We start from the raw sequence: 27,818 nt of genomic DNA, 5'->3' as shown, positions 1-27,818 counted from the left end.
ACATTTGTGGAATTGGAAGGCCTCTAGCTGCAAGAGGAACTAACTCAAAAGAATGTGGCATTGCGTTCAAGTGATGTGGCTATGCTTTCCAAGTTCAAAGGCAAAGGAAAAGTCAAGCAAAATGTAAAAAATCAACAAAAGGGTAATGTTGGACAGCCATCAAATAAGGTTGTCCAAGACACAAAAAAGACTAAAAAGAAGGGGAAATGCCATTATTGCAAGAAGCCCGGTCACTATATCGATGAATGCAAAAAGAGATTGGCCAAAGAGAAGAAAAAGAACTCCCGTTTGGCTATACAAGAAACATCAGCCAGCAAATCTACTGATGATGATACTTCAACCATCTTTGTAGAGGAGAACTATGCATTTCTCACATGCAGTTATGATTCTTCAATGGCTGATTCAGCATTTAATGCTGCTGAAACGCAGCAAACATGGTATTTTGGCAATGGGGCGTCAAAGCACATCACTTCTAGGAAGTGTTTGTTTACCTCTTTGCGTTCAACCCCTGCTAGGAAGCGTGTTACATGTGCGAACAGCAGCAATTATGATGTATGTGGCATTGGGACAGTCACTATTACTACTGCAGATGGTTGTGATTTCATGCTTCTAGATGTCTTGTTTGTACCTGGCATTACAAAGAGCTTGTTATCTATCTCTGCTGTTAATAAACATGGCTTTCAAGTCATCTTTGAGGATGACAAATGCATTGTTAGAGACAGAGAGATGAATTATGCACTTAGGCTGTCCAACACCCTGCATAAGGGTCTATTTTTGTTGGATACATATGATGCTTTAGCAATCACTACTCTCTCTCCCACTATGCAAAATGCGGAGCTATGGCATGCCCGCTATGGACACATGAGCTTTGGGATTTTGATGACCCTTCAGAGGTGTCATATGGTAGATGCATTGCCTCCAGTGGAGACTCCACCTCCTCATGCATGTGAGGGATGTATTTTGGGCAAGATGCATAGGCTTGCCTTCAAAAAGGATGGTGCAGTGCGTGCTGTCCGAAAAATGCACCTTATTCACTCTAATGTTTGTGGTCCCATGAGGACACGTGTACTTGGAGGTCATCAGTACTTTGTTACATTTATTAATGACTACTCTCGGTATACATGGATGTATGGGCTAAAGGCAAAATCTGATGTGTTCATGCATTTCAAACATCTTGTTGCAAAGCTTGAAGCAACTGACTTAAAAGTGCTTCGCACAAATAGAGGGGGGGAGTACATGTCTCGTGCTTTTAAGAAAGAATCGGACTGTTAAGGAGATGACTTGTATGCTAAAAAGCAAGGGGCTACCTCATAAATTTTGGCTAGAAGGTCTTCAGTGTGCAAATCATGTGTTGAATCGTGCACCCACTAAGGCATTGAAGATGATCACACCGTTTGAAGCTTGGCATGGCAAGAAACCCAAAGTAGACTACTTTCGGGTGTTTGGTTACATAGCCTATGCACATGTTCTGAAAGAGCTTCGTGGGAAGCTTGATGACAAGGTTGTAAAATGCATATTTATCGGCTACAGTTCGGAGAGTAAGGGATATCGCTTGTATGACCCATGCACAAAGAAAGTCTTTGTCAATAGGGATGTCCTATTTGCTGAAAATGCTGCATTTTCACATTATCAATTTCAAATGCCAGCCACCCATAACATGGGTGATGTCTTTGAGGGTCTTTTGCCACTTACTTTGGAGTTTGTGCCTGCTGTAAATGGCGGGACAGACTTAATACAGCAAGCTGTTGCTGCACCATATGCTCCCAAACAGTTACGGAACTAGATGATTGTGATGAGCATGTATTTATGAGCTCACTATTGGACGATGATGAGCCTACTTCCTTGGACGAAGCTTAGCAAGATGTACATTGGATGCAGGCCATGTAGGATGGGTTAGACTCTATTGCCACAAACTCTACATGGGATCTTGTGGATTTACCACCTGGCAAGAAGGCCATTGGCACAAAATGGGTTTTTAAACTCAAACGCAAGGCTAATGGTACAATTGACAGGTACAAAGCACGGTTGGTAGCAAAAGGCTATGCACAGAAGAAGGGCATAGATTATGAAGAAACTTTTGCTCCTACATCCCGTGATTGCTATGGCTACAAATTATGGCTGGAAAGTACATCAATTGGACATTAAGACAGCATTCTTGAATGGGGATTTGCATGAGGATGTTTATGTGTCACAACCTCCAAGGTTTGTGGTTAAAGGAAAAGAGCACATGGTATGCAAGCTGCATAAAGCTCTTTATAGTCTCAAGCAGGCTCCTCGTGCATAGTACTCCAAAATTAATGCTTATTTGGCTGGCAAAGGGTTCAAAAATAGTCCAACTACTCCCACTCTGTACATTAAGAATGAGGGGGGAGACTTGCTGATTATCATTCTTTATGTCAATGACATGCTGCTCACTGGACCTACAGAAGAAAAATTTGCAGATTTTAAGGCTGAATTAATACATGCATTTGCTATGTCAAATATGGGCTGCCTACACTATTATTTGGGGATTCAATTCACCCAAAATCAGAATGGTATCAGTCACAGTCACAATATGTGGATAAGCTGTTACATAGGTTTAGTATGCAAGATTGCAAACCTATGTGCACTCCTATGGAGCCAAGCTTAAAGCTGTCTATGCATGATGGTGAAGAGATGTCTGATGTTGCAATTTATAGCCAGGCTGTTGGCTGTCTTATTTATCTTTGCAACACACGCCCTGACATTTAGTATGCACTATCTCACATGAGCAGGTATATGCATAGCCCACGGACCATACATTGGCAAGCTATTAAGCGGATCTTCAAATATTTGCAAGGTACTCAGTCACATGCATTAATATTTCCTAGGGGGGGAGGCTTGCACTTACAGGCTTAGAGTGATTCAGATTGGGCTGGTGATGCAAACACTAGGCAATCTACTAGTGGACACTATTTCTTTCTAGGCCGTTCATGCATTTCATGGCTAAGCAAAAAATAGCCTACAGTGGCTACCTCGTCTTGTGAGGCTAAGTACAGGGCAGCCTTCACGGCAACAGTGGAATGTGTATGGTTGCGCAGATTGTTGGCTGATTTACATTTACCATTGGAGGGTCCTACACCCATTCTTTCTAATAGTCACAGTGCTATTGCAATAGCACAAAATCATGTGTTTCATGCCCGCATGAAACACATAGAGGTGCATTACCATTATGTCAGAGAGAGATGCTATGGAAAAGAGATCAGCTTGATGTATGTACCCACACGGAAAAATGTTGCTGACATTTTCACCAAGGCACTACCATGCAAGAAGCTTGAGACTTTTCGAAAGTCCTTAAACTTGTTACCTTGTGGTGATTGATCATCCTTGTTCTTCATCACATTGGCACTGCAGGGGGGTGTTAGAATTTGCCGATTCTATGGGCAGCACCCAATGTAATTTGTGTGGTGTGGACACTTATTAAAGTGTCAATGTAAGGTGTGTACACCTACTTTCTTAGAAACTTAAAGTAGTGACACTAGGCTCTAGAGTAAAATAAACCTAACTCTAATTAGTTGGTGGAAGGCTGGTTAGGTCAACCCTTGACCTAAACATAAGTTGTACTTTCACTCTGTTTTTCATTCTTGCAAGTACACTCTACTCTTTTTGCTTCAGCTCACTCTCTTGCTGTCATTGTCTCTCCTCTCTCTCTCCATAGCTGGCTGCCATTTTCCAACATACATGTTGTCCTCGATCCAATTAACCTGTGAAAGTGATGAAGGTACAAATCTGGGCCCACATTTGCTATGCACTAAAACAAATGTGTAATACATGCAAATCTTGTTAGCCTGCCTATTTTAGCCTATCATCTCTTGGTTGTGAGCGTTGTCAAAGTCTAGCAAAGACACTAGAGCTCTGATTATGTTTTCTTCTAGTTTTGTGTAGATCCCTTTGGAGACATGGGAGGTATAGCATTTTAGCACGCATTTCTCCTGTTTTAGGCCCGGTTCCTATGCCTATCAGTCAATTTCCATCTCCTGTCAGCCACACATTGTTCGGCATGCCATGACATTATTTATGGCATCTTTTCTCCAGTCGGGACTGCATTTATTGCAGTCCTATGGTCATTTCCAGCTGGTCAGCCATATTTTTTGCCCTATTTTCAGGTCAGCCAGATCTAGGGATTTTCAGCTGCCCCCTCCCACACTTTGGCCATCATCTTTTGCAGACTACTCCTCCAACTCCAAGCACACTCCTCCTTCTCTGGTGCTACTGTTGTTGTCATCATTTCCAGCCAGATCTGGTGCCCTCACTGACACCTCGGGTTGCATGCAGGGTCTGATCAGTCCTTCTGTTTGTATTCAGAATTTATTTCAGCCGGTGCAGATTTCTTTCTTCCTTCATCTTCCTGTTGTCTTCTTTCTCTATGTTTGAGTTCCTTCTTCCGTTGCACACTCTCATAGCTGAGTACACTCCATCTCTGGTGCTACCATTGTCTTCAACCTGATCTTGTGCTCCCACTGACACTGTGGGCTGCGAGCAAGGACTAATCGATCCATTTTCTCTCTCCTTCTATATCTGGCATTCATTTCAGATTTAGTGCAGATTATTACTTCAATCTTTCTTCTCTTCTTCTGTCTCTCTCTCTTTTCCTTTCTCTCCATGTTCAAGTTCTTCTTCCATTGCACACTCTCACAAATCTCAGCTGCAAACTGCTTTGATCTACTACATGACACATAAGCCTATTCATGCATCAATCAGACCACTTTGCCCTAACCTTTGCACACCCCATTCACTGTCAAACTGAGTAAATTCAAACCTACACTACTACCATAGCAACCTACACTCAATTCGTGCCAGAAACCAAAGGGCAATTGCTTTGGTCCCCACTATATGCATTCTATTCGATCATGCCTCCCATTTCCCTAATTTTTCCCATGCGTTTGTCACGACAAAAGAGCTGCAATCTCACTTTTGTGTGCGCCAAATTAATTGCAAATGATTTTGTTTTCCCCGATTTTACACGATAGAACTGGTCCACAAGTACTCAATGACCTTATTAGCCCAATGTTAGTCTTGAATCAACTTTAAAGCATTTGAAAATGCACACAAACACTTCAGCCTAACAAACCCTAGAAATGACAACAAATATTTGAGCCTGATTTCACAAAGCATTTGCTTTGACAACCAATATTTGAGCCTGATTTCACAAAGCATTTGCTTTGACAATTGTCTTGTAAAGTCCCATGCAATCCGTAGTGTTCCTTTCACGAACAAAGCGGATCCTTGCGATGAAACTATGAGAAAAGTTACTTTCTTCACAACTAAGTTGTTGCACAAAGCTCAAAACCATAGAGGAGAGGTGATCTCAACCCATTGTACTATAATAAGTTGTTTTAATGATAGTTAGATCAAAAATAGCAGCAATATCTACTATAAATGGAGTTATAGAGTTGCCCAAGCCCTATGGATTCCCTATGTCAAAAGGAGAAGATTGTGGTTGCTATTTGAACTTCATACATGCTGTTAGGTCATGCTCCATAGCTAAAACTTGCAATTTCTTTAACAAAGAAAAGAAGGTCTCCAAACTTGTGCAAGTCGAAATGAGAGAAAAAGAGACCCCAAATAGTCATGATCAACTTTCTAAATGAATGACCAGCTGCTCTAGAATAAAATTTAAAATTGATTAAGAGCTAATTAATCAATGGATGATTAATTGTAAGTGAGCTGCTCACCGGATCAAACTTAGGTACTAGGCTTGCTTTACAACTTAAGTGAGCTGCTTATTGGGCGATTCAAATGATCATTAAATCTTAGAAAGACTACATATTTTCTAGATTCCTCTGGAAATTGCACATTTCTTCCTTCTACCTATCCTTGTACCACATGTTAGCAGAGTATTTGTCAGCTCATGTGTGAGTCTGAGCTTGATCTGGGCTAGGCATTTTTATTAGGTATTTTAGGTATTTTTCTGGGGTGGCATTTTATGCCAGTGGAGCATTTTATGCACCAGTCGGCCAGCTTTAATGCTGTCCGACCAGCATTATTGCTCCCCACTTTTTCAGCCTATTTATACTCAGTGGCTCCTCCTCAGTCAGTCACTTCATCTTCACCATCTGCAGACTCTATGGAGAGAGGAGCCAGTGCCAGTGTCCACGCAGCCAGTGACTCACTGTTGTATGCGACTGTCTCGTGTTCAGATATATGGATTCCATTTCCCGTGCATACATCTGAGTTCTCATCTGTATCGTGTTCTTTTCTTTTCTTTTCTCTTTTTGTCTTGTGTTTCAGCAGTTTATTTCAGCACATGTTTATGCTTTCACCGCTGCTCCACTTCTGACATGGTATCAGTTTTCAGGATTTGTGTTTCTGCTGTGTTTTATTGCTGATTTCAGGACTGTCGACTGTTTTGTACCCCTGCTGATCAGACGACTGTTGTCGCAGCCAGGCGACCTGTTTTAGGGCTGTTTTCAGCCTGCGTTTTTTGCAGTTTTGCCATCGCCTGCTGCCTCCGCACCCTCTGCTGCCTACGTTTTTTCATCTGCAGCTGCTGGCGACAGTTTTCTACCTGTTTTTCTCCAGTTTACAGCCTGCATTTTGCTGATTCAGCATCTCTCGTGGCTGGGTGACTGTTACTTCAGGCCGTTTTCTCTGTTTTTGGCAGTTTTTGACTGATTTTTTGACTTTCTGCAGCAGATTTTGTCTTCTATTGATCAGATTTTGGGTTATATTGCATGTGAACTCTCATTTTTTACAGTCTGTGCTTGTGTTTTGGCTGTGTTTCCTCTCTCAATTCCATCTCTTCTCTACTTCTCTTCTTATCCTCTCCATATGGCTCCTCCGTGCACTTCCACTGATGATAAGTTACATGGAACTGAATATCTCACATGGAGTGCTGTCATGAAAGCTTGGTTTGTGCAGAAGCGGTTATGGTACATCGTCTGTGGAGCTATTCCTCGACCTCTCCGTCCTTTTCTTCTTCCTAAAGATTTTGATGAGGACAACCATGCGACATCCTTGAGATTACAGGGGCGGCTTCTGGCACATTATGGAGGTGAGGCTTATGTAGCTTCAGAGAGGGGTGGCGGGAAGAAGAAGTCGAAGGCCCAGTGTTACCACTGTGGCAAGAAGGGACATTTGCGGAAGGACTGCAAGAAGTTAGCGGCTTCCAGGAAGAAGGAGCAGAAGACGAAGCGGAATGCTGGCTCTACCGATGAGTCCTCTCCTTCATCAGATTCCGACTCTGATCCTCCGGCCAAGGTGAAGTCCAAGGCGTGGAAGGGATCCTCTTCTTTGGATCGCGGGAAGGGCTTGGTGGCCCCTTTCTCGTCTGCTTTCTAGTGGTGGTGATGAGGTCATCCCTCACGACTCTTGTACCAGAGAGGGAGTGTGAGCGGGTGTTCAGATGGGGCAGCCGCGCCTCATCTATACTTTTATACAGGTGCACAGGTTCCAGAGAGGGACGTCCCTGACGCATCGACTTCAGTCTGGCGGAATCAAATCCTGGAGCTGGGATTGACATCCAGGTTCATGGTGAGCTGGTTATCTGACAGAGAGCGGGAGGCTTTCGTCTGGAGCTCACATGAGGGGACACTTTGGCGGTCTGGCCAAAGGCAGGGACTCCATGGTCACCTATGTTCAGAGGCATTTTTGACAGGATGGTCTTGTATGCTACTGCGAGACATTGATGATGGACACAGAGACATGCTATGCTCTTCTCTATTTTCAGGTGTTTGGTACGATCGACATCGACATCAGGTTCTCTTCGAGGCACCTTGGTGGTGGCTTGATCACCCACTGCTTGGGTATCCATGGTTCTACTTGGTGGTTCTATGTTGTATAGTTTCTGATCCCTTTTCATTGTACTATTGTATTGTATCAGATCACTCATGATCTGAGAGAGGGTGTACACCACTTTGTCAGCTCATGTGTGAGTCTGAGCTTGATCTGGGCTAGGCATTTTTATTAGGTATTTTAGGTATTTTTCTAGGGTGGCATTTTATGCCAGTGGAGCATTTTATGCACCAGTCGGCCAGCTTTAATGCTGTCCGACCAGCATTATTGCTCCCCACTTTTTCAGCCTATTTATACTCAGTGGCTCCTCCTCAGTCAGTCACTTCATCTTCACCATCTGCAGACTCTGTGGAGAGAGGAGCCAGTGCCAGTGCCCACGCAGCCAGTGACTCACTGTTGTATGCGACTGTCTCGTGTTCAGATATATGGATTCCATTTCCCGTGCATACATCTGAGTTCTCATCTGTATCGTGTTCTTTTCTTTTCTTTTCTCTTTTTGTCTTGTGTTTCAGCAGTTTATTTCAGCACATGTTTATGCTTTCACCGCTGCTCCACTTCTGACACCACATTGCCTATATACTTACCCACTATATGCTTGGTATCGAATCCTTTATTGTTGGTGCAAGGTCACCATGCCAAGAGCTATGGGTATCAGAATTAAAGTTTATTTTGAATCATTCAGTTCATTTCTCATTTTAATGTCATACCCCCTCTTAAAAACATCGCAAACAACGATCAAATTGCATACAATTAAGATTCCACACGGCATACAAAAGGGCCAATACATCCTTCCAAATAACCAAGCCCATTGTTATTACTCCATGTATTGTCAAATATACAGTTGTCCATACATGGTTCCAAGTAATGATGCACACTATTGTTACTCCATGTAATAGCAAAGTACAATTGTCCATACATTTCTCCAAGTAACAAAGCACGTTGTTGTTGCTCCAGCATAGCTACTGAAGTGCAACCATTTACCATACTCTTGGTCCACATGCAAGTGCTTTTTAAATAGAGTGTCAAAATTGAAGTTTTAAGGCAAATGTGGCCAATTATAATATTGATTAGACTCAATTGGTGAGAGCATCTTGTGATTTAGTGAGTAAGCTAGACAAGAATGATTTGTGAAAAACAAGTCCAAGAATAAGATACCGGTTAGAATCTACTAATAGCTGAAATGCAAGGTGTCAAAGTAGAAATCGTGTTCTTTGTACTTAGAATGAACAACTCTACTAATCATTTAAAATTCCACAAGAGGCACAAAGCTTTTGGGTCAATCTATGTTTTGTGTCTTTAAGTAGGATCATTCTACCTCCCTTATATTACATGTGTTAACTATTTTATTGCAGATTTCATGATTATGGTTGAGTATTTTGCAGATTAAGTTTATGGTTACTACCCTTTCAATTTCCTAAAGCTAGTTTCACCCAGTACTTTACCCTAATTTTGCACACTCAATTCACTATTGAACTCAGTAAATTCAAACCTGCATTGTTGCCATAGCAAACCTACATTTAATTCATGCCCTGAATCAAAGGGAATTTACTATTATCCCTACTATATGCATTCCAATAAGTTATGCCTTGCATTTTCCTAAATTTTCCCATGTATTTTCTGCAACAAAATAGCATTTCGTGCAACAAAAGAGCTACAATCTCACCTTTTGTATACTCAAAGTTAATCGCAAACGGTTGTATTTTCAGTGATTTCATGCAGCATAACCTATCCATAGGTGCTCAATGACCTTGTCACCCTTGATATTGGTTTCCAAGTGTAATAGAGTAAAATTGCCTAAATGCCTATTTAACCTACTAGGGTTAAGTATAAAAGGCTAAGTTGTAACTAGCCTAGCACCTTTTTGCCCTTTTACAACATTTTATGTTTGAGGTCTCAACCTCCCACCATCTAAGAGGGTGAATAGTCTTGGCCACCATAGCTTGGGGTGCATACCATCCTGCAGCCTCTCATCATTTGATTCTCAGTCAACAATGGTAATATCATTTCATGCCTAGCCACCTTGCTATGGTTTCTTGATTAAATAGTCTATTCCTTTGTATTTTCAGTTTAATAGCTTCCTGTGGGAATTAGCTTCTTTACATTGGTATCAGAGCACATCTTTGATCCAATGGGAAGGTCATTTTCATTGTGAATCTAGTTACAAGTTTAGGCACATAGTAACTGGAGGACAAGAATTAGTCACAGCATTTGACACAGTTTAAAACCATGATTACTTAAGATCTCTGCAGTAAGTCGTGACTAAATTTGATGGTCTTGAAGAATGTTTGAAGAAATAATGACGGATTCATGTGGTTCATGGTCAATTTGGGACCATTTTGAAGAATCATGGGTTTAACTAAAGCCTAAACAAGGTTTAGAAGGGTTAAACCGTGGTTACTTTTTGAAGCCAGCTTCTCTTTCCTCTTTCCAAGCTTCTTGCTGAAAACTACCATGGAAATCTCTTCTTGTTTCTCTCTACCATGGCCACTTCTCTTCATGCAACCTACAAGGGATGATTCCTGATGTCTTGAGCAACCTATTGACTACCCTTGTGCTTGACCTTCAGTAGAATAGTGACCACGTGATGCAAGAGAAGGGCCTAGAGAGTTTGCGCCATTTTTTCCTGCTCATCTTCTAGATATTCAGCAATCTTCCCCACCATTCAACCTTCTCCCTCATTTGAATGATTAATGACAGCCTTGACATGAAGTGCTTGCCTTCTAATACCTGATCTTTCACTCTTCTTCAGCCTTGAAGCTTCCTTCACAACCCTAGCTATGGCTGAAAATGGACAGCAATAATATTTCAGCAATTTCTTAAAGTTTTGAGTCAATCTTGGTCTCTTTTAGCTTCAAGAAGTGAAAAGCAAGCATCTACAACCAACATTGGGCAAACATTGGAGCTTCCAAGCAAGATTGAAGCATTTTTCTCATCTCAGATTGGGGCAAAACAGGGCAGCCATCAATCTTCATCAAATTTTGCTTCCTTGAGGCTTCAATTCATGGGGCTTTTGTTGTCTACAACCCTGGGAAGGTTTAATTGAAGGTATTCCATCAAGATTGGACTTACATTGAAGAATTTCTTCAAGATTGAAGGCATTTTCAGCCTCTTGAATATGGCAATGTCTAAGAGTTCTTGGAATCCTTGATTCTAATAAGAATTTACACTCTTCAAAGCTCAAAGTATCTTCTCCAACAAGCCATTGTAGACTTCTATCAAATCATTGGATTCTCTTGATTGCATTGGAGCAATCTTATTGATCGGGAGCTGAAATTATATGGGAGCAATCATATTGGACAAAGCTTTCTTGAAGCCGGCCTTATGATCTTCAATCTTGATCCATGGATAGTGGTTTATGCTGAATATTGATTGGTTGGATTCATCGACTACTTTTCATCAACATTAAAGAGGTAATTCTATTGCTTTCAGCTTAATCTCTCTTTTCATCCAATTGTTGAACCAGTCCTATTGTTGATAAGAGAGATTGAGCGTAATAGATCCTCTTAATCCCCATTAAAGGGCATGTAGAGTTCAGCCTAGAACTGATTATGATAGGTTGATGAATTTTATTTCCTACCCATTCAAATATTAATGCTAAATTGATTGCATAAATGCTACTCACTGCCCACTTACCTTGGATTTTTGTTGGATGATTGAACATTGATGCTATAGGACTGAAATAATGATGAAAATGGTAAGTGGGAATATTGTAAAAGCAGTGAGTCACTATGAAAGGGTAATGCACTATCCATAGCCTTTTCAGTTCAATCATTTCCCAATACCCACTTGCATTTCATTGAAAAATTTAAAAGCTTTTTCAATCAATACATAGCATCCTTGTTTGATTAGCCTTTAGAATGTACTTGCCATGTTGATTCCCGTGAGGAAAAGTGGATATAAGGCGAGTCAGGAAGACAAAAGAGAGGTGACCCTCCCTTCCTGATTATGACCCTGAAGGGTTGCACAACCCGGCTTAAGGAGGAACTTTGCATACCCCTCAAGTCTTGAAGCCCATGCGATTTTCAAATTTAGGTGCAAATACATTCCCCATTGTCAAAGTTTGGCAGTAGTACAGCAGTGATCAGTCTTATTCAAGGTACCACAGGTGGTTAAAGGTTCCATTGGAACAAGATTGGAAGAGTTGCAAGGTATCTCCTACTCGCAGGATACCTACAAGTAGTAGTCACAATTTTACAGATCTTACAGCAGGTACCTACCAATCTACAAGTTATTCTTGAGCCCTACAAGTGCCCCATAACCCTCTTCAGGTTGATACAAAGGTTTACAAGGGATTTTTCCACTCAAGGTACTCCCACAGGGTCAAACACGATACTTACAAGTGGTGGACAGGATATAAGAAACTTTTGTTCAGACCGGAATATTCAATTACAAAAAATTCTATCCTAATCCAAATTGAGAACTTGATAGCTCCATTCGAAGAGGGGATCCTAAGCTTTTATTTGAATCAAAAAGTTTGGCAATCTGATATCAAGAGCTTAAGTTATTGTTGATTTACTGACACTAGGTACAGTGAGACAACACCCAAACAGCATATAGGGGGACGTTGTTTGTCACTGTTTCACCTAAAGTTTCCAACCCAAGTCCATATCTTTTGAAATCTGGTATATCCCCATATAATAAACTTCCCATAGAGCTATTAAGCATTACAATTGGTGCTATATTCTGAGAGAAACAAGGGATTTATTGACAAACTATCTACTATTACAGCACCGTCTCCTAATGGCTAGGAATGAAAAGAAAGACCTCATTATTGAAGCATTGAATGATGATGTTAGGAACTTTCAAGGCACAAATGAAGCCCATAATGTTGAACAAATAGATGAAGATTTAAAAATTGGGATTACTTACAACACACACCAAGGAAGGGATGACACACATGAAGTGCATGCAATAAATGATTACTTTTTACTTTCAAAAGAGTTGGCACATGTGATTGAAGGCCTTTCTAAGGATTTGAAGACTTTGAATGGAGACTTAATACATATAAATCAAGGTTTGTTGCAGGGGATGGCACAAGTAAATAAGGGAATCTACCATAGAGGAAACCTCCAACTATTGAAGATTCACATGTGACTCCTCTTGTTGGCAATCCTCCCCATCCAAACAAAGAAAGTTCTTAGCCAATTATACATACTTTTGAAAGGGGAGAACCATCTAAAGTAATGAGCAACCATTACCCTTCACAAATCCATGGCATTCATACCCCAAGGCCTCAGTTTAGCAGCCCAAAAGATAGTCATAGATGTAAAGGGGAATAAGACAACAATCGATGGAATGATGATTATCATGGATGTGACCCCTTTTACAAGTCTTTTTACCATTAGCCCTCAAATGTACAAAAAGGAAATGCAGTCAACAATCAAGTTCATGAAGGTGGAAGATATGATGAGAGAAGATTAACCCATGATATCCCAAACAAAGAGCATGTTTCAAACGGCCAACCCTCATCTCATGGTTTTAGGCACACCTCCTTTTAGGCAAAACTCATGGAACAAAGATTCATGGAGGTAACATTATTATGGACAGTCATCTTACAATGAAAAGGAGTATAAGAAAAAGATCAAGATCACTAATTTCAAAGGAGATAACACTTCACTTTCGGAGTGGGAGAAATGGATTAATAAGCTTGAATTATACTTCACCCTTTATTCTAGAAGTGAAAAAGCCAAGATTTATTTCCCAGCTCTTCATCTTAAAGGTTACGCCAATACTTGGTGGCATTACATGCACAAGATTGGGTAAAATTTTCTCATTTGGAAAGAGTTCAAGCAAGCAATAATTGATGTTTTCATTTCCCCTTTGGAAAAAAAAAGGCTCCAAAGAAGATGGTATGCATGTGCTCAAAGAGGAATATCTGTTAGAAACTACTCCAACACCTACTTGAATCTCTCCATGTATGTTGAAGGCATTTCAAATTTTGCTAAAGGGAATAAATATATTTTTGGTCTTGACCTTGCCCTATCATCGAAGGTAGGAGCTCAATAACCAAAAACTTTACATGAGGCCATACAATTGGCTAAAAGATATTCCTTGAAGTACAAGAGAGACGCAAGAAATTTCCAGCAAAGGAGTTTGGGCAATAATATTTTCAATCAACCTACAAAATATGAGCAAGTTTTCAGCCAATCAAGAGACTCTTTTAAGCAAGAAAACAAGGGTTATAACAGTCAAAACAGTTATAACAGCAAAGGCTAACTTTTCCCACTGTTTATGCCTCTAAACAGGGTGGAAATTATGCACAGAAACCAGGGTAAAATTTCAGAAATGTGGCTGACACAAGAGGCAATTTTTCAAGAGCTGAAAGTGCTCCTAAACTGTCCCAAAACAGTTCTAACAACCACCTTCCTCACGACAAGCTTAGAGAAATGCATACCAAAGGATTATGCTTCAAATGTGGGGAGAAGTGGTCACAAGATCATATGCTGAAGTGCAAAGTTAAGAATTCAAAAATCAATATGGTGATCACACAAGATGTGGAAGTTGAAGAAGAAGAACATCAAGAGGAAAATTTATTACTGCATGTTGATGCTTACCCAATGGTCAAAGAGATTCATGAATAAGAGCTTTACCTACTTATGCTTTTATAGCACAAGATTTTACCATGCCACTAACGAAGAATTTTATGATCCCATGGATGAATTTCCATTTGATCCAGGTGGCACTTGTGATTCTCATGCTTCGTTGTGTACCATTTCATATTATGCATGGACCAGTTGCAAAGGGGAAAGTACACTTAGACTCAAAGGTATCATTTATGGCAAGGTTACACATATTTTAGTGGATACGAGCAGCATTTGTAGCTTTGTCAACACCAAATCTTTGAATGGGCTGAAGTTGCTACCCATTGATATGGATTCTTCCTTGCAAATACAAGTTGCCAATGGTGTATATGAGTCTAGTAAATAAGTGTGTCCATGTACTTCAATTGAGCTATCTCCCTCTTGCACAATAAAAGTGGACTTGATTACTTTGGATATGGGCCCTATTGACATTGTTATTGGATGTAATTGGCTAAAGACACTTAGCAAATTCACTTTAGACTTGGAACAAATGCAAATAGAATTTAATTGGCAAGGACAGCACATAGAACTAAAAGGCATAGACCACAGACATATAGAACTCATCTCCATGAAGAAATTGCGAAAAGAAATCAATGCCAAATCATGTATCTTCACTCTTTTGCTTGCGAAAGTAGATGAAGAGAAATAATCAAATCAGCCATCTTCTTCTACAAAGAAAAGAGATCCAAGTTTGAAAAAGCTATTGGAGGAATACAAGGATTTATTTTAACCACCATCATCTTTACCTCCAAAGCGAGAGGTTGACCATCCTATTGATTTGTTACCCAACACAAAGCCCATCAACAAACCTCCCTATCGCTTGTCAAAGTTTCAGAGGAAAGAAGTAGAGCGACAAGTCAAAGTATTGCAGCAAATGGGTTTAATTCAGCAAAGTCAATCACCATTTGCCTCTCCCGTACTCTTAATCAAGAAGAATGATGGATCATTTCGTATGTGTATTGATTATCGGGATTTGAACAAGTCAATGGTCAAGAATAGGTATCCTATTCCCCAAATTGATAATCTTTTGGATGAGCTTAAAGATGCAAAGGTCTTCACCAAAATAGATCTTCGATCAGGTTATCATCAAATTCGAATGAAAGAAAGAGATAAGTTCAAAATAGCTTTTAGGACTGAAAGGGTATTGTTACATCTATGGCAGCCATTTCGAGGTCAAAAGCAATCATTGTGTGCTAAAATACTTCCTTTCATAATCAAATTTGTCTCCCAAGCAACAAAGATGGTTAGCTACTCTTCAAGGATATGTTTTTGAGATATCTTATATAGCTGGAAAAGATAATGTGATGGCAGATGCCTTATCAAAAATGTAGGCATGTTCTATCTCTACCATTTCAACTGTGCATAAGGATTGAATCCATGATATTCAAGAAGAGTATTTTCTTGATGAGCAAGCATCCAAAATGATGAAGGAATTTAAGCAAGGCAAAGGAGAAAAGTATCCAAATTATAAATGGCATAATGGTCTTTTATGGTATCAAGGACGGGTTTTCTTGACTCCTCAATCACCTTTCAAAGACTGCATTTTGCAAGAGATGCACTCTTCACCTTTAGCGAGACATCATGGTTTGTTCAAAACATTTAATAATATTCATAAGAGCTTTTATTGGAAAGGGATTTGGAGAGATGTTAAAGACTATGTCATGAGTTGTCTTCCGTCTCAACAAAATAAGGATTTTACACTTCTACCCAGTGGTTTGCTTCAGTCACTACCTATTCCTCATGGGAAGTGGACTGATATTAGTATGGATTTCATAACGAGATTGCCTACAAGTATAAGTGGAACAGTATTTATATGGTGGTAGACCAGTTAACTAAATCAGTCCATTTCATTCCAACAAAGGCTCAATTCACAGCAAAGCAAGTGGCTGATTAGTTTATGGAATGTGTCTTTAAGCTTCATGGAATGCCAATAAAGATTATGTCCGATCGTGACACCAAGTTTATGGGCAGCTTTTGGAGGAGTTTGTTCTCTTCTATGGGGACTATTTTGACTCCTAGTATGGTTTATCATCCACAAACGGATTGGCAAACTAAAAGGGTTAACAAATGGCTAGAAGTTTATTTGCGTCCTTTTTGCCATGACACACAAAACGCACGGGACCATTGGCTTTATCTTGCAGAATTTTGTTCTAATAATACTCGTCACATGAGTATCGGCAAGTTTCCTTTTGAAACATTATATGGCTACAAGGTTCAAGTGCCTTTCGCATTGTTTCATGATGATGTAAATTCTAATGCTCGTGAAGAGTTAGAGAAGATGGAGGCTCTTATGAAGCAATGCAAGGACAACATTGAAAAAGCTCAAGAGACAATGAAGGCCTATGCGGATGAGAAAATAAGACATGTGGAGTTTGATAAAGGTGAGTGGCTTTTCCTGAAGGTTCCAAAATCCCATTATGCTTCTCTTAGGGGAGGACATAATAAACTTGCTCATAGGTATTATGGTCCATACCAAATAGTTAAGAGAGTTAGGAAACTTGCCTATCAACTTAATTTACCTTCAACTACACGCATCCACAATGTCTTTCATGTATCTCAGCTCAAGAAGTATGTTGGCCCTGAAATCTAAGTTCTTAAAAAACTACCTCTCCTTGATGAAGATGGTTTGATCATTTATGAACCTGAAAGGATTATTGATAAGCAGAAGAAAGTTCTAAGGAACCAAGTGCTTGTGGAGTATCTTATAAAGTGAAAGGGTTTGCCTATGGAAGAATCTTCTTGCCAGCATGCTTCATATTTGGAACAATTTCCATGGTTTCTTCAAGAGGATAGTTCATTCACTAGACAGTAATTAGCTTCTTGTAATCAATTTCTGTTCTAAAGTTAAATGCTTTATCTTCATCAAAACTTGATTTTGATGGTATGGCTGGATACTACATATTGTCTTCTACATTTCTATACCTCATACATGGAAATTGGACACTTCTACTTCACTATGGCCAGATTTGTACTGCAGCCTGTTCTGGACACTTACAGCAGTTTCTTCCATTTACATGTCTTTCTTCACATCGACTTATTTGGTCTTCTACAGCATAGACTCCTATTTCAACATGACTTTATCTATTTCAAGCTATTCTTGTACTCATCCTCATATCTTGTTCCCAAATTTAGCTTTGAGGACAAAGCTCTTCTAGGCCAAGATGGCTTGTAATAGAGTAAAAGTGCCTAAATGCCTTAGCCAATATTTAATCTACTAGAGTTAAGTATAAAAGGCTAAGTTGTAACTAGTATAGCATCTTTTTACCATTTTACAACATTTTATATTTGAGATTTCAACCTTTCACCATCTAAGAGGATGAATACTCTTAGCTACCATAGCTTGGGGTGCATACCATGCTGCAGCCTCTCATCATTTGATTCTCAACCAACAATGGTAATATCATTTCATGCCTAGACACCTTGGCTATGGTTTCTTCGTTAAATAATCTATTCCTTTATATTTACAATTTAATGGCTTCCTGTGGGAAATAGCTTCTTTACACTCATCCGGGTTTTTTATAAACTCGATTTCTCCCACAAAATTTGGCCAAAATCCCTATTAAGAGCCTTACCCATAACTCAAACCCTACATCTTATCACTATGGGTTTACTCTTCAAGCACTAGGTATACTACATTGCTTCTCGGTTATAATAACTCTAGCAAGTGGAGAAATAAGTTCTTAGGAGGGATGTCAATGTAAAGGATAAAAGAGATGGGTTATCTTAGTGAATGTGAAAATGGATTACACCTAGAGATTGAGTGAGTGCATAGATTTTTTCAAAGGACTAACCTCTAACTACACTTGGGTTCCATCTGCATCACTAAGATTTGGGATTCATTACCATCATAAGAGGACACATCACCCTTGTACACAAGTTAATGTCCACATCATGGTGTCATTTGGATCTTGCACAAAAGCTTGCAAGCATGGACCCCCTCTATCGCATGCTTATATGTATATAAGGAATTAAAGTCAAAGCAGCTTTTGGAAGTCTTTTTTAATCATTTTAATAAATCCCAAGAAAAATCAAATTTCAAGAAAATTCTTGTGAGGCCCGATCGATTTCGACCTGGTCTACAAAGTTGCATAATAAATTTTTTTCAAATTCTTCACCGATTTGAAGTTACAAAGGCGCCGACTGCTGGCTGCAATCAATTTTATTCTCTCTTTCACCCTTATCACATCAACTTCCCATTTAATTCTTCTTGTAGATATATTATAATAATGTACTATGGACACCCACCTCTTGTAATCTAGCTCTCTTTCTCTAGCTTATCTACCACCACACTTGGCTTCTTACATGATGACCAAGGTGGAGACTTGTCCCATCCACTATTCTTCATATTATCAAAGATCCCATACATTATCTAGGATTATGTTAATCAAGAAAATTAGCTTAATCTAATCCCTTATGAAGGTTATATAAGATGTCCATGGAGATGTAAAAAAACACAATCACAACCACATAAGAGCACTCTAGATAACCAAGCCCAAAGGGAAGCCACTAAGAACACATTATGCAACACCCTCATGCTAGTCCATCTCTTTGAGATAAACTATGAGTGAGTCTCTCTTTTTTATATAACATTCCATGAACCCACCTCTTGTAATCTAACTCCTTTTCTCTAGCTTATCTACCACTACCCTTGGCTTCTTACATGATGACGAAGGTAGAGACTTGTCCCATCCACTATTCTCCATATTATCAAAAATGTCATACATCATCTAGGATTATGTTAATCAAGAAGATTAGCTTAATCTAATCCATCATGGAGGCTATATAAGGTGTCCATGGAGATATAAAGAAACACAATCACAAGCACATAAGAGCACTCTAAATAACCAAGCCCAAAGGGAAGCCACTAAGAACACATTATGCAACACCCTCATGCTAGTTCATCTCTTTGAGGTAAACTATAAGTGAGTCTCTCTTTTTTGTGTAACATTCCATGAATACATAATGGCAAGCTTCCTCTACCTCTTCTCCTCTTGTCTCCCTCTCTTCTCATCTCTCTCTCTCTCTCTCATATTCTAATATGATGTCTAGATCATATATATTCTCTTCTAATTCTCCCTCTACATTCATACTTAAACTTATTAAGACTTGTCATATACTCTATTGGTGGAGAATTCTTATTTCCTCATGTTATATATATGTTTATGGGAGAAATTAGGAGCCATCACCTCTTTTAACATTCGATCATCTTCATTTCCCCTAAGATGGGCTACAAATTCTCTCTTGTGAAGTTGTGTTTTGGTTATTTCCATTCACTTAGAAAATGGATGTCCTAGCCCATCCTCTCTTTGGATAGGTGGTGCCCTTCTTTAGCTCTCTTAGTAAGGATTGGAGGTTAGGTGGGTAAGAGGCAACCCACTCATCTTTTTAGCTCTCAACATCAACTAACTTTAAAGTGTTCAAAATGCACATATACACTTCAGTTTGCCAATCTCTTAAAATGACAACCAACATTTAAGCCCAATTTTACAAAGCATTTGCTTGGTTGCCCAAAAAGTTCATGAGGCTTGAGATCTCGAAGGACAAGAAAGGATCTCAGCTTGTTATGCTGTAATAACCTATTTTAACAATAGTTACATAAAAAATAGTAATAATACCTACTATCAAGGGAGTAATAGAGCTGCCCAATGGATTCATCATGCCAAAAGAAGATCGGCTGCTATCCTAACTCTATACACTCTATCAGCTCATGGTCCATAACTAAAACCTACAATTCTTCTAGCAAAGGAAAAAAAAAAGACTATCTTCAAAACTTATGCTAATCAAAATGAGAGAGAAAGAAACCCCAAATAGCCATATAAACTTTCTAAATGAGAAACCAAAAGCTCCTTAATCAAAATTCAAAGTTGATTACACGCTAATTAACCAATGGTCAATCAAACATAACTAAGTTGCTCATTGGACCAAACTTAAGTATTGAGTCTACTTTACAACTCAAGTGAGCTACTTACTAGGCAAAACTTTCAAATGATCATTAAACCTTAGAAAAATTGCACACTTTCTAGATTCCTTTGGAAATTGCATATTTCCATATCTTTGGAATATTTTCAATGTTCCTTTTTCCCTATCCTTGTCCCACATTGCCTATACACTTGTCCATTGTATGCCAGTGTCAAATCCTTCACTCCAAATGCAATGGTCAAGCACAGTGCCAAGAGCTAGAGGTACCAAAATTAGAGTCCATTTTAGACCATTATATTAATTTCTCATTTTGTTGACATGTGTGGTAGCTTTATTGTCTCTTGTTAACCTCAAATAGAGAAGGCTGCAAAAAAACGGTGAAAATTTCAGTCAAAAAGTCAAAGTCAAAGTCAAAGTCAAAGTCAAAGTCGAATTCAGAGTCAAAGTCAAAGTCAAAGTCAAAGGGCTGGTAGATGTGATACAATGGATGCTCAAGGAGCAAAGGGCTATCCAACAGCCACTCTCTCTCTCGTGAGAGGGCACTGAGGGAGAGTATCAAAAGAGTTGCCTACAGAATGGATCCTGTGTGCAGCAAACCACCTATGCTCGATGCAAGATACTAATAAGGCATGGGTTGAGCCAGCCACACAGCAGCAAAAAACCCAAATTATCTTGAGTTTGCTGGTGTCGATGTGGTTCAAGGCGCTCACGTGGGAGTCACAAGTCCGTTCTTTTTGTATTGTGCATCAAAATGGCTCATGAACATCACTGAGCTCATTCTCAGTTGTGCTGAGACCACTCATAGTGCATTGGCAATCGGGAATTTGGGCTTTGAGGTGCTTGCTAGGCACTAGATTGCATGGGATCCTACAAGGTTTGATTAGGTTGTCAAGATCAACACTCAACAATTCACTAAAAACTTCTGCTTTCTACTCGGATCAAGTGGAGTAAGATGAAGCAATTACTGTTGTTTTATCTTCTACAAAGGCAATCATATGCTTGCATGTGACATGGTTCAAGAGACTACAAGGCTGAGTAGACTACTTGTACAGCTCGGCCTTTCCCAAGGAAGACCAACCATACTTGCTTGTCACAACCAGAGTTGTCCAGATTTTGCCAAATCTGGTGTTCCATGTGCTCACCAAGCACGTTAAGGTTCAGTACCACAATGTTCCTTTGACAAAAGCTTGCCCCATGCATAACAATACAGCAAATCTCTTTATGAAGGCCCTTCTAGTTCATCATGCACTCCTCCGGTCTTCAAGTACACACGAGATTTGAGAGGGGATGTTAGCAATACAGCCATCTCCTGCTATTATGCCCCATGACTAAGTCAATGGGAGAAATGAGGAGCTCTATCAGATTTTAGGACTCTTTGGCTATATAAAGTCATCTGTTTTCTATAAATTATCATTTAGCATTTATTTCTTCATTTTGTCTTCCAGTGTCCTCACTTGCAACTTACCTGCAGCAAGAGTTGTACATGCATTCACATCATTCAGCTTGTATTGCACCTTTGCCTCATGCTTGTGTTCTTTATTTCTCCTCTATGCATCTTGATTCTGCCTGCAGCCTGACACTTTTTGACAGGCTTCACCATTTGGCTAGCTGAACCTATGCTTGCAACACAAGTTACCATGCACTAGGCCTAATATTGCACAACCAGTGCTTGAGAAATAAGGGAAACAGCTAAATTGCTCCTTTGAAAGTGTTCAGTCCTATGATCAGAATCATATGTGCTAGTTACTTAAAAAGCAATGACCACAATCAAAATGTGAAGCAATACCTCTACCTCTAGCTTCTTCAAAAAGTCTTCAAATAACAAAACAAAAATCATCAAGCATCATTGCGAGCTCCTCTCATTTCCACTATCCATCACAATGCAACTATAATTGATTGAAAATTGCTCGTATTATCCTTTGCCACACCAGATTGGTTCAGCAATTTTCTACAGCACTGGTTTGTTGTAGCTTTCAGTGTCAAGAAAAATGCAGAGTTCTGTCTTTTCATCAAGTGCAACCTAGTTAACGAGCTCAGACCGTCTGCAGAGAATTGCTGCTGTCAAAGAAAGCACCATACACAAGGGATGACAAGAAGGCCGATTTACATATTATTCATTCTGCTGTAACAAAATTCTGGTTTGCAAAATATATAATATAACCTGACCCCCAATCTACTGTCAATGTGCAGCAGTGGCAAACTCCCAAAGCCTTAGCAACTGAGCAATTAGATATCCAGCAACAAACTCCCAAAGCCTTGACAATTGAGCAATTAAAAAGGAAAATGTCTGCTCACATTAAGATGCTATAACAGCCAAACGTGTTCTCAATGGTGGCAATAACAGAAAAGACCTGCATTTTAGATATGCAGCGACAAACTCCCAAAGCCTTACCAACTGAGCAATTAAAAGGTGAATGTCTGCTGACATTACAGATGCTACAAAAGCCAAACTTTTCTTCAATGGTGGCAATAACAAAAAAACAGAACTTACCGCCATGGACAAGCATGCCTCCTAGTTTTGCGTAAGATGAGAGCTTCATGTCAAGATCCCCTTCTATCTTCCGGGCCTCCTTCCTCAGCTCTTCCCAGCTCGTATCCAATTCCTCCATTTTGTAGAGGGTGAACGAACAGTTGTTATTGTCTTTTAACGTCCTGCACAGATCGAAATGCGGGCCTCGATTTAGGCATACACACAGTATCTCGCGTAACGAATTCAGGTAGTAGATACCTTGATCCTGATGTTATAATGGCAGAATCATGATCTTAAGGTGGATCAAGCCTTGAATGGCTATGGCAGCGATCCATGATGCATTAACGACAGCGAGAGCTACAAAATCTATAGCAGATCGTATTGTCTTAGCGATAGATCTTGTGCAGCTGTGCTGATGAAAGGTAATTGCTCAATCGTCTACATTAACTTTCAAGACCCTTGCCAACCTCTAATCAACTTCTGTAATTGTTCAATCGTCTACATTAACGTTCAAGACCTTTGCCAACCTCTAATCAACTTGTGTAATTCATTCAAACATACCATGAGATATGAATGACGCCTTTGTGATCCAAGTTGTGCTACTTAGATACTAAATTATATTTTCATAATTGATTTTCGTGCTTACATCGATGCATCAATGCTTGTATTATAACATCCATCTCAGTGACCGGCCACATGAAACCATAATCACTTTTTACAGTGCACAAGGTGCCATCATCGTCCCCTTCAATGCTACCCATGAGAATGGAACCCTTAACCTTGGGTTTAACACACCATCTCATCAATACTTGAGCTAGTGAATCTTGACCCAAGTTGTGGTATTTAAGCTCAAACTTCATATCCTTTTGCGATGCAAGTTGTGATATTTAAGCTTAAACTTCATATCATTTTGGCACATATACTTCCATGAGACTTGCTAATGTAGTTGTTGTGGATGTTTGGTCAAATGGTTGTTTGAAGGTTTTTTCATCCCACAATGGATTATATAGTCACAATGAGGTAGAAAATGTGCTAATGACATGGGAAATGCAAAATATGTTGTTTTGCTAACTTCGCTGAAACTTTTGACACCATTAATGGTGCAAGTGTTGAGAGGCTATCTATGCCATATGAATTTCAATGGGTTCATTTCTACTAAAGAGTGCTTGTAGAGCTATATTTTCCACTATATAGTGCTAAGAAAGTAGGTATGTTCAAGTTTAACGTTCCCTTCAAAAGTACATGTTTCTAAGCTCTATGACCTTAAACATTTGTGTATTGTTATCTTGAGCATTTGTGCATCGTCATCTTGTACAATCGTCTATTGTTGGAGCATTTGTACATTGTCATCTTGTACAATAGCCCATTGTCTTGAGCATTTGTGCACTATTAGCTTGTAGAGCAACCCATTGTTGGAACCAATTGCTTTTTTACTTTGGAGCTAGAACTAGAGGGGGTCTTTGAACCATCCTTTCAAGTTACTCTCAATACAACAAAAGCTCCAACCACTCCTAAACAAGGTCATGTAATTGCATTAGTGAAAGGAAAGCTCAAAGATAGAATTTGATGAATGGTGCAAAGATTGATGTAGTATTAGGGATGTAGAACAGTGGAATATATTTTTTCTTCAAATGGATGTTGAACGCTTATTATCCCATTAAAGGAATTTGTCAATTGTTCATACGCCAAGACATTGTTGTGCATTAGTGAAAGGAAAGCTCAAAGATAGAATTTGATGAATGGTGCAAAGATTGATGTAGTATTAGGGATGTAGAACAGTGGAATATATATTTTCTTCAAATGGATGTTGAACGCTTATTATCCCATTAAAGGAATTTGTCAATTGTTCATATGCCAAGACATTGTTGTGCATTAGTGAAAGGAAAGCTCAAAGATAGAATTTGATGAATGCCGCAAAGATTGATGTAGTATTAGGGATGTAGAATGGTGGAATATATTATTTCTTCAAATGGATGTCGAATGTTTGTTATCCCATAAAAGGCATTTGTCAATTGTTTCATCAACAAAGACCTTGTTGTGCATAGTTTGATTAAGAGGAATATAAAAGGGGACTGATCGCGGTAGAAAAAGCTATAGTCTATACATTAGAAAAATAGAGCCAATTTCATAAGTCTCACTGTGCTAGAAAATAGGACACCTCGAATGTGAGCATGTACAAGTAATTAACAAGTTGCTACAATGGGAGATGCAAGCAACTATTGTAATGACTTTTAGGGTGATGTAGCATTGGAGTTGGGCATTTTGATGGAATTTGATAATATATTGTTAGAAAAGTGGTGCTAGAGGACACATGGTAATTGTAGTTGTACTATCCCATAAGCAAAAAGAGAAAAAGAAAACCACCAAAAAAGCTATATAATGATGTACTATCAATAATAGAAGTAATTCTTTGAGTATTCTCTTGTAAGTATTTGTCTCCTTAGTTCCTTCTATTCATTTTTCTTATTGAAATGACTCTATTTTATTTATTTCCGCCTTACCTAGTAATCTAGCTCTAGTTTTTCCATGAATTTTATCATGGTATCAATGCTAGTTAGCTAGTTAGGCCTAGGATAAGTTAGATGTGTCTTATCCTATCCTCCTATCTTGCATAGTCTCTCAATCTTGTCATGACAAGCTTCCTATCAATAATTGTTAGATGTGTTCTCAACCTTCTTTAAGGATCACCTATCTTTCAAAGAGAAAGTAAGCATGGGTCTTAAACCCACCATAGGCCGCATTAGCACTCACTACTAGCTCTCCAAGGGAGAGAAGAAGGATCAAAAGAGGACACTATTATTGCTTGCTATTATTGTCAGATTATCACCTGCTTTGCTCATGATAGATTGACATGCTTTTCATGGAGAGAGAGAGAGAGAGAGAGAGAGAGAGAGAGAGAGAGAGAGAGAGAGAGAGAGAGAGAGAGAGAGAGAGAGAGAATTTTTTCCGCTAAAGAACCATTAAGGAGGAGCTTGGAATAAGAAGTTACATTAGGAAAAAAATGAACTCAGATATGGGCCTTTTAGCTCCCCTCCACCCTCCTTAAAGCTAGGAAAAGTTGAGAGAAGAATAGTAAAATAATCCTCTTCTCTCTCCGCTTTTACAATCTCATTTTGCCTTTTTTATATTATCCACAAAGGATTTGCTTAGATCCTTTTCTCTCCTCATTCAAGAACCCTTTTTCAAATAAATTTTATATTAAAAAAGAAGTTAATTATGGGAGTGTCGCGCTTGATTTTCAATGCAAAATGATTAGTAGATAATTCATTTTTAATCAAAAATAAGAAAAATAAAATTTCAAGATTCCTTTTAAAGATATTTTGATGATTTTTTATATTTTGTCTTTTGGGCAAAAAATCAACCTATTGGTCAACTTTTTCATTTTTTGGAACTGTTTTTAGAGGTAAAGCTAAATTTTCTAAAATCTGAAAACTCTTGGACATACCTTCGCTCTGAGCTATTTTACTCCATTTCACTACTTTCTCATAGCTCTAATATGACCTCTTCTCTATGTTTATGCAACCTTCCTTTACATAGTGAACTACCTTGACCTCTCTTACTCACGATTAGTCGTCAATAACTAGTGTATGCAATCTATTTGTGTTTGTGCACTTTGCAATGTCTATCAATCCTCCTTCACACACTAAGCTACATGCTTTCCTTTGACATCTTTGTATGTCTATTTGTGCACCTCCAATCTACCTCCTAAGACATCTATCTCCTTATTTCCATTAACATCTCTGTGCATCCACGCTAACCTATCTTCATTGACATCAAACCAGCTATTTTCATTGACCTCTATATGTGTGTCCATCTCAATGTGTCTATCTATGCCTCTTCACTTTACCTCTGTAGACTCAACAACCTTATTTCTATTAACATATATGTGTGTCAATATGTTCCTCTCCAATCTAACTCCATAGATATCAAACCCATTATTCTCATAAGCATCTATGTGTATTGATGTAAAGTATCTTCACACACTCAACATACAAGCAACTAGATCATGCAATCAATTCACATATCTGTAAAACTAGGGTGCAGGCAATAAGCAAAATCAATAAAGGTAAAAATGAGCTATATATTGGAATAGAGCTAGAATAGGCCTGGTTATTCAAAGGGACAAAATTTACCAGTGTTAACCCTCAAGTTCTACAAATTTATAGGGAGATAGAATTAAAGCAATGGAATTGTGAGTTGATGGGGGAATCTATCCAATTGATTTCCTAACCGTGGTTTTCTCAAGGATCACAAACTTGTTGAAATATGTGTGTGAGGGTGAAAATGGATTACTTGGTTACACTAGGTGGCTTAATGATCAGACATTCAAACAGTTCACAACTTGCTAAGCAACTGTAAAAAAACAAGCCAATTTGTGATCACTACATATCAACTTCAAATACAACAATTCATAGGACAAATAATCAAATGAATAAAATTATAACTCAAAAAAATAATGAGATTATCAAAATACAATACACTATATCGGCATCTTGTATGATGAGGCAAAGGTATAATTGGACATGTAACTTTGATTAATAGAGCCTTACAATTTGACAAGAACAACCCAAGGAACTTTAGTATTCAATCAGAGTACCATGTGTAATGGCTTGCTACATTTGAAGTTTCTATGGAAACATTTGAGGTGCTACAACTATTCTTTATGCATACAAGCATTCCAAAACATAATTAATCATTAGGAATATGGCAAGATGCCCTCGATTAAAGGGCACGATGAATATTTGGTTGAATGGCATCTTGTAGGAGACTTGAAAACTTAAAAATGCATGTGTGGAATCTCCAATTGTGCAAATGTAAAATATACATGCCTATATTGCTTGACAGAGAGGATGGACGGAAAGGATGAGAAGAAGATTTGTAAAAGGGTGACAAGTGTCGTACTGACACGTGATAAATATCCCACTTGGAAGCACATCTTCAACATTCCATTGGATCATATTCACATTTGTTTGTTTCATGCTTTTGTTAGAATTATGGAGAAATTTGTCTATAAATATATTTGCTTTGCTTATACGATGCAACCAAAAAATGAAGTCATTGCAACGTGTAATAATTTGAAGTGAGTGCTATCAAAG

General features: G+C 38.9%; 1 protein-coding gene across 1 annotated transcript in view; it reads right to left on the bottom strand.

Moving 5' to 3' along the window:
• LOC148028003 (Golgi SNAP receptor complex member 1-2-like) overlaps positions 1-23,233 on the bottom strand; it is a 72,579-nt gene extending 49,346 nt beyond the window's left edge. Inside the window, exons 1-2 of the mRNA XM_087688980.1 lie at positions 22,981-23,233; positions 22,744-22,904 (exon numbers count right to left, since the gene is read on the bottom strand). Of these exons, the coding sequence (XP_087545106.1) occupies positions 22,744-22,861 (118 nt within the window). The 5' untranslated portion in view covers positions 22,862-22,904; positions 22,981-23,233. The remainder of the gene's footprint in view (positions 1-22,743; positions 22,905-22,980) is intronic.
• Between the last annotated feature and the right edge of the window lie 4,585 nt (positions 23,234-27,818).

This window comes from Lygodium microphyllum, chromosome 12 (assembly GCF_053477565.2).
Source record: "Lygodium microphyllum isolate KBCC chromosome 12, Lygodium_microphyllum_v1.1.10, whole genome shotgun sequence".
In the NCBI taxonomy this organism is placed as follows: Eukaryota; Viridiplantae; Streptophyta; class Polypodiopsida; order Schizaeales; family Lygodiaceae; genus Lygodium; species Lygodium microphyllum.
This window is presented reverse-complemented; position numbering and strand designations above follow the sequence as displayed.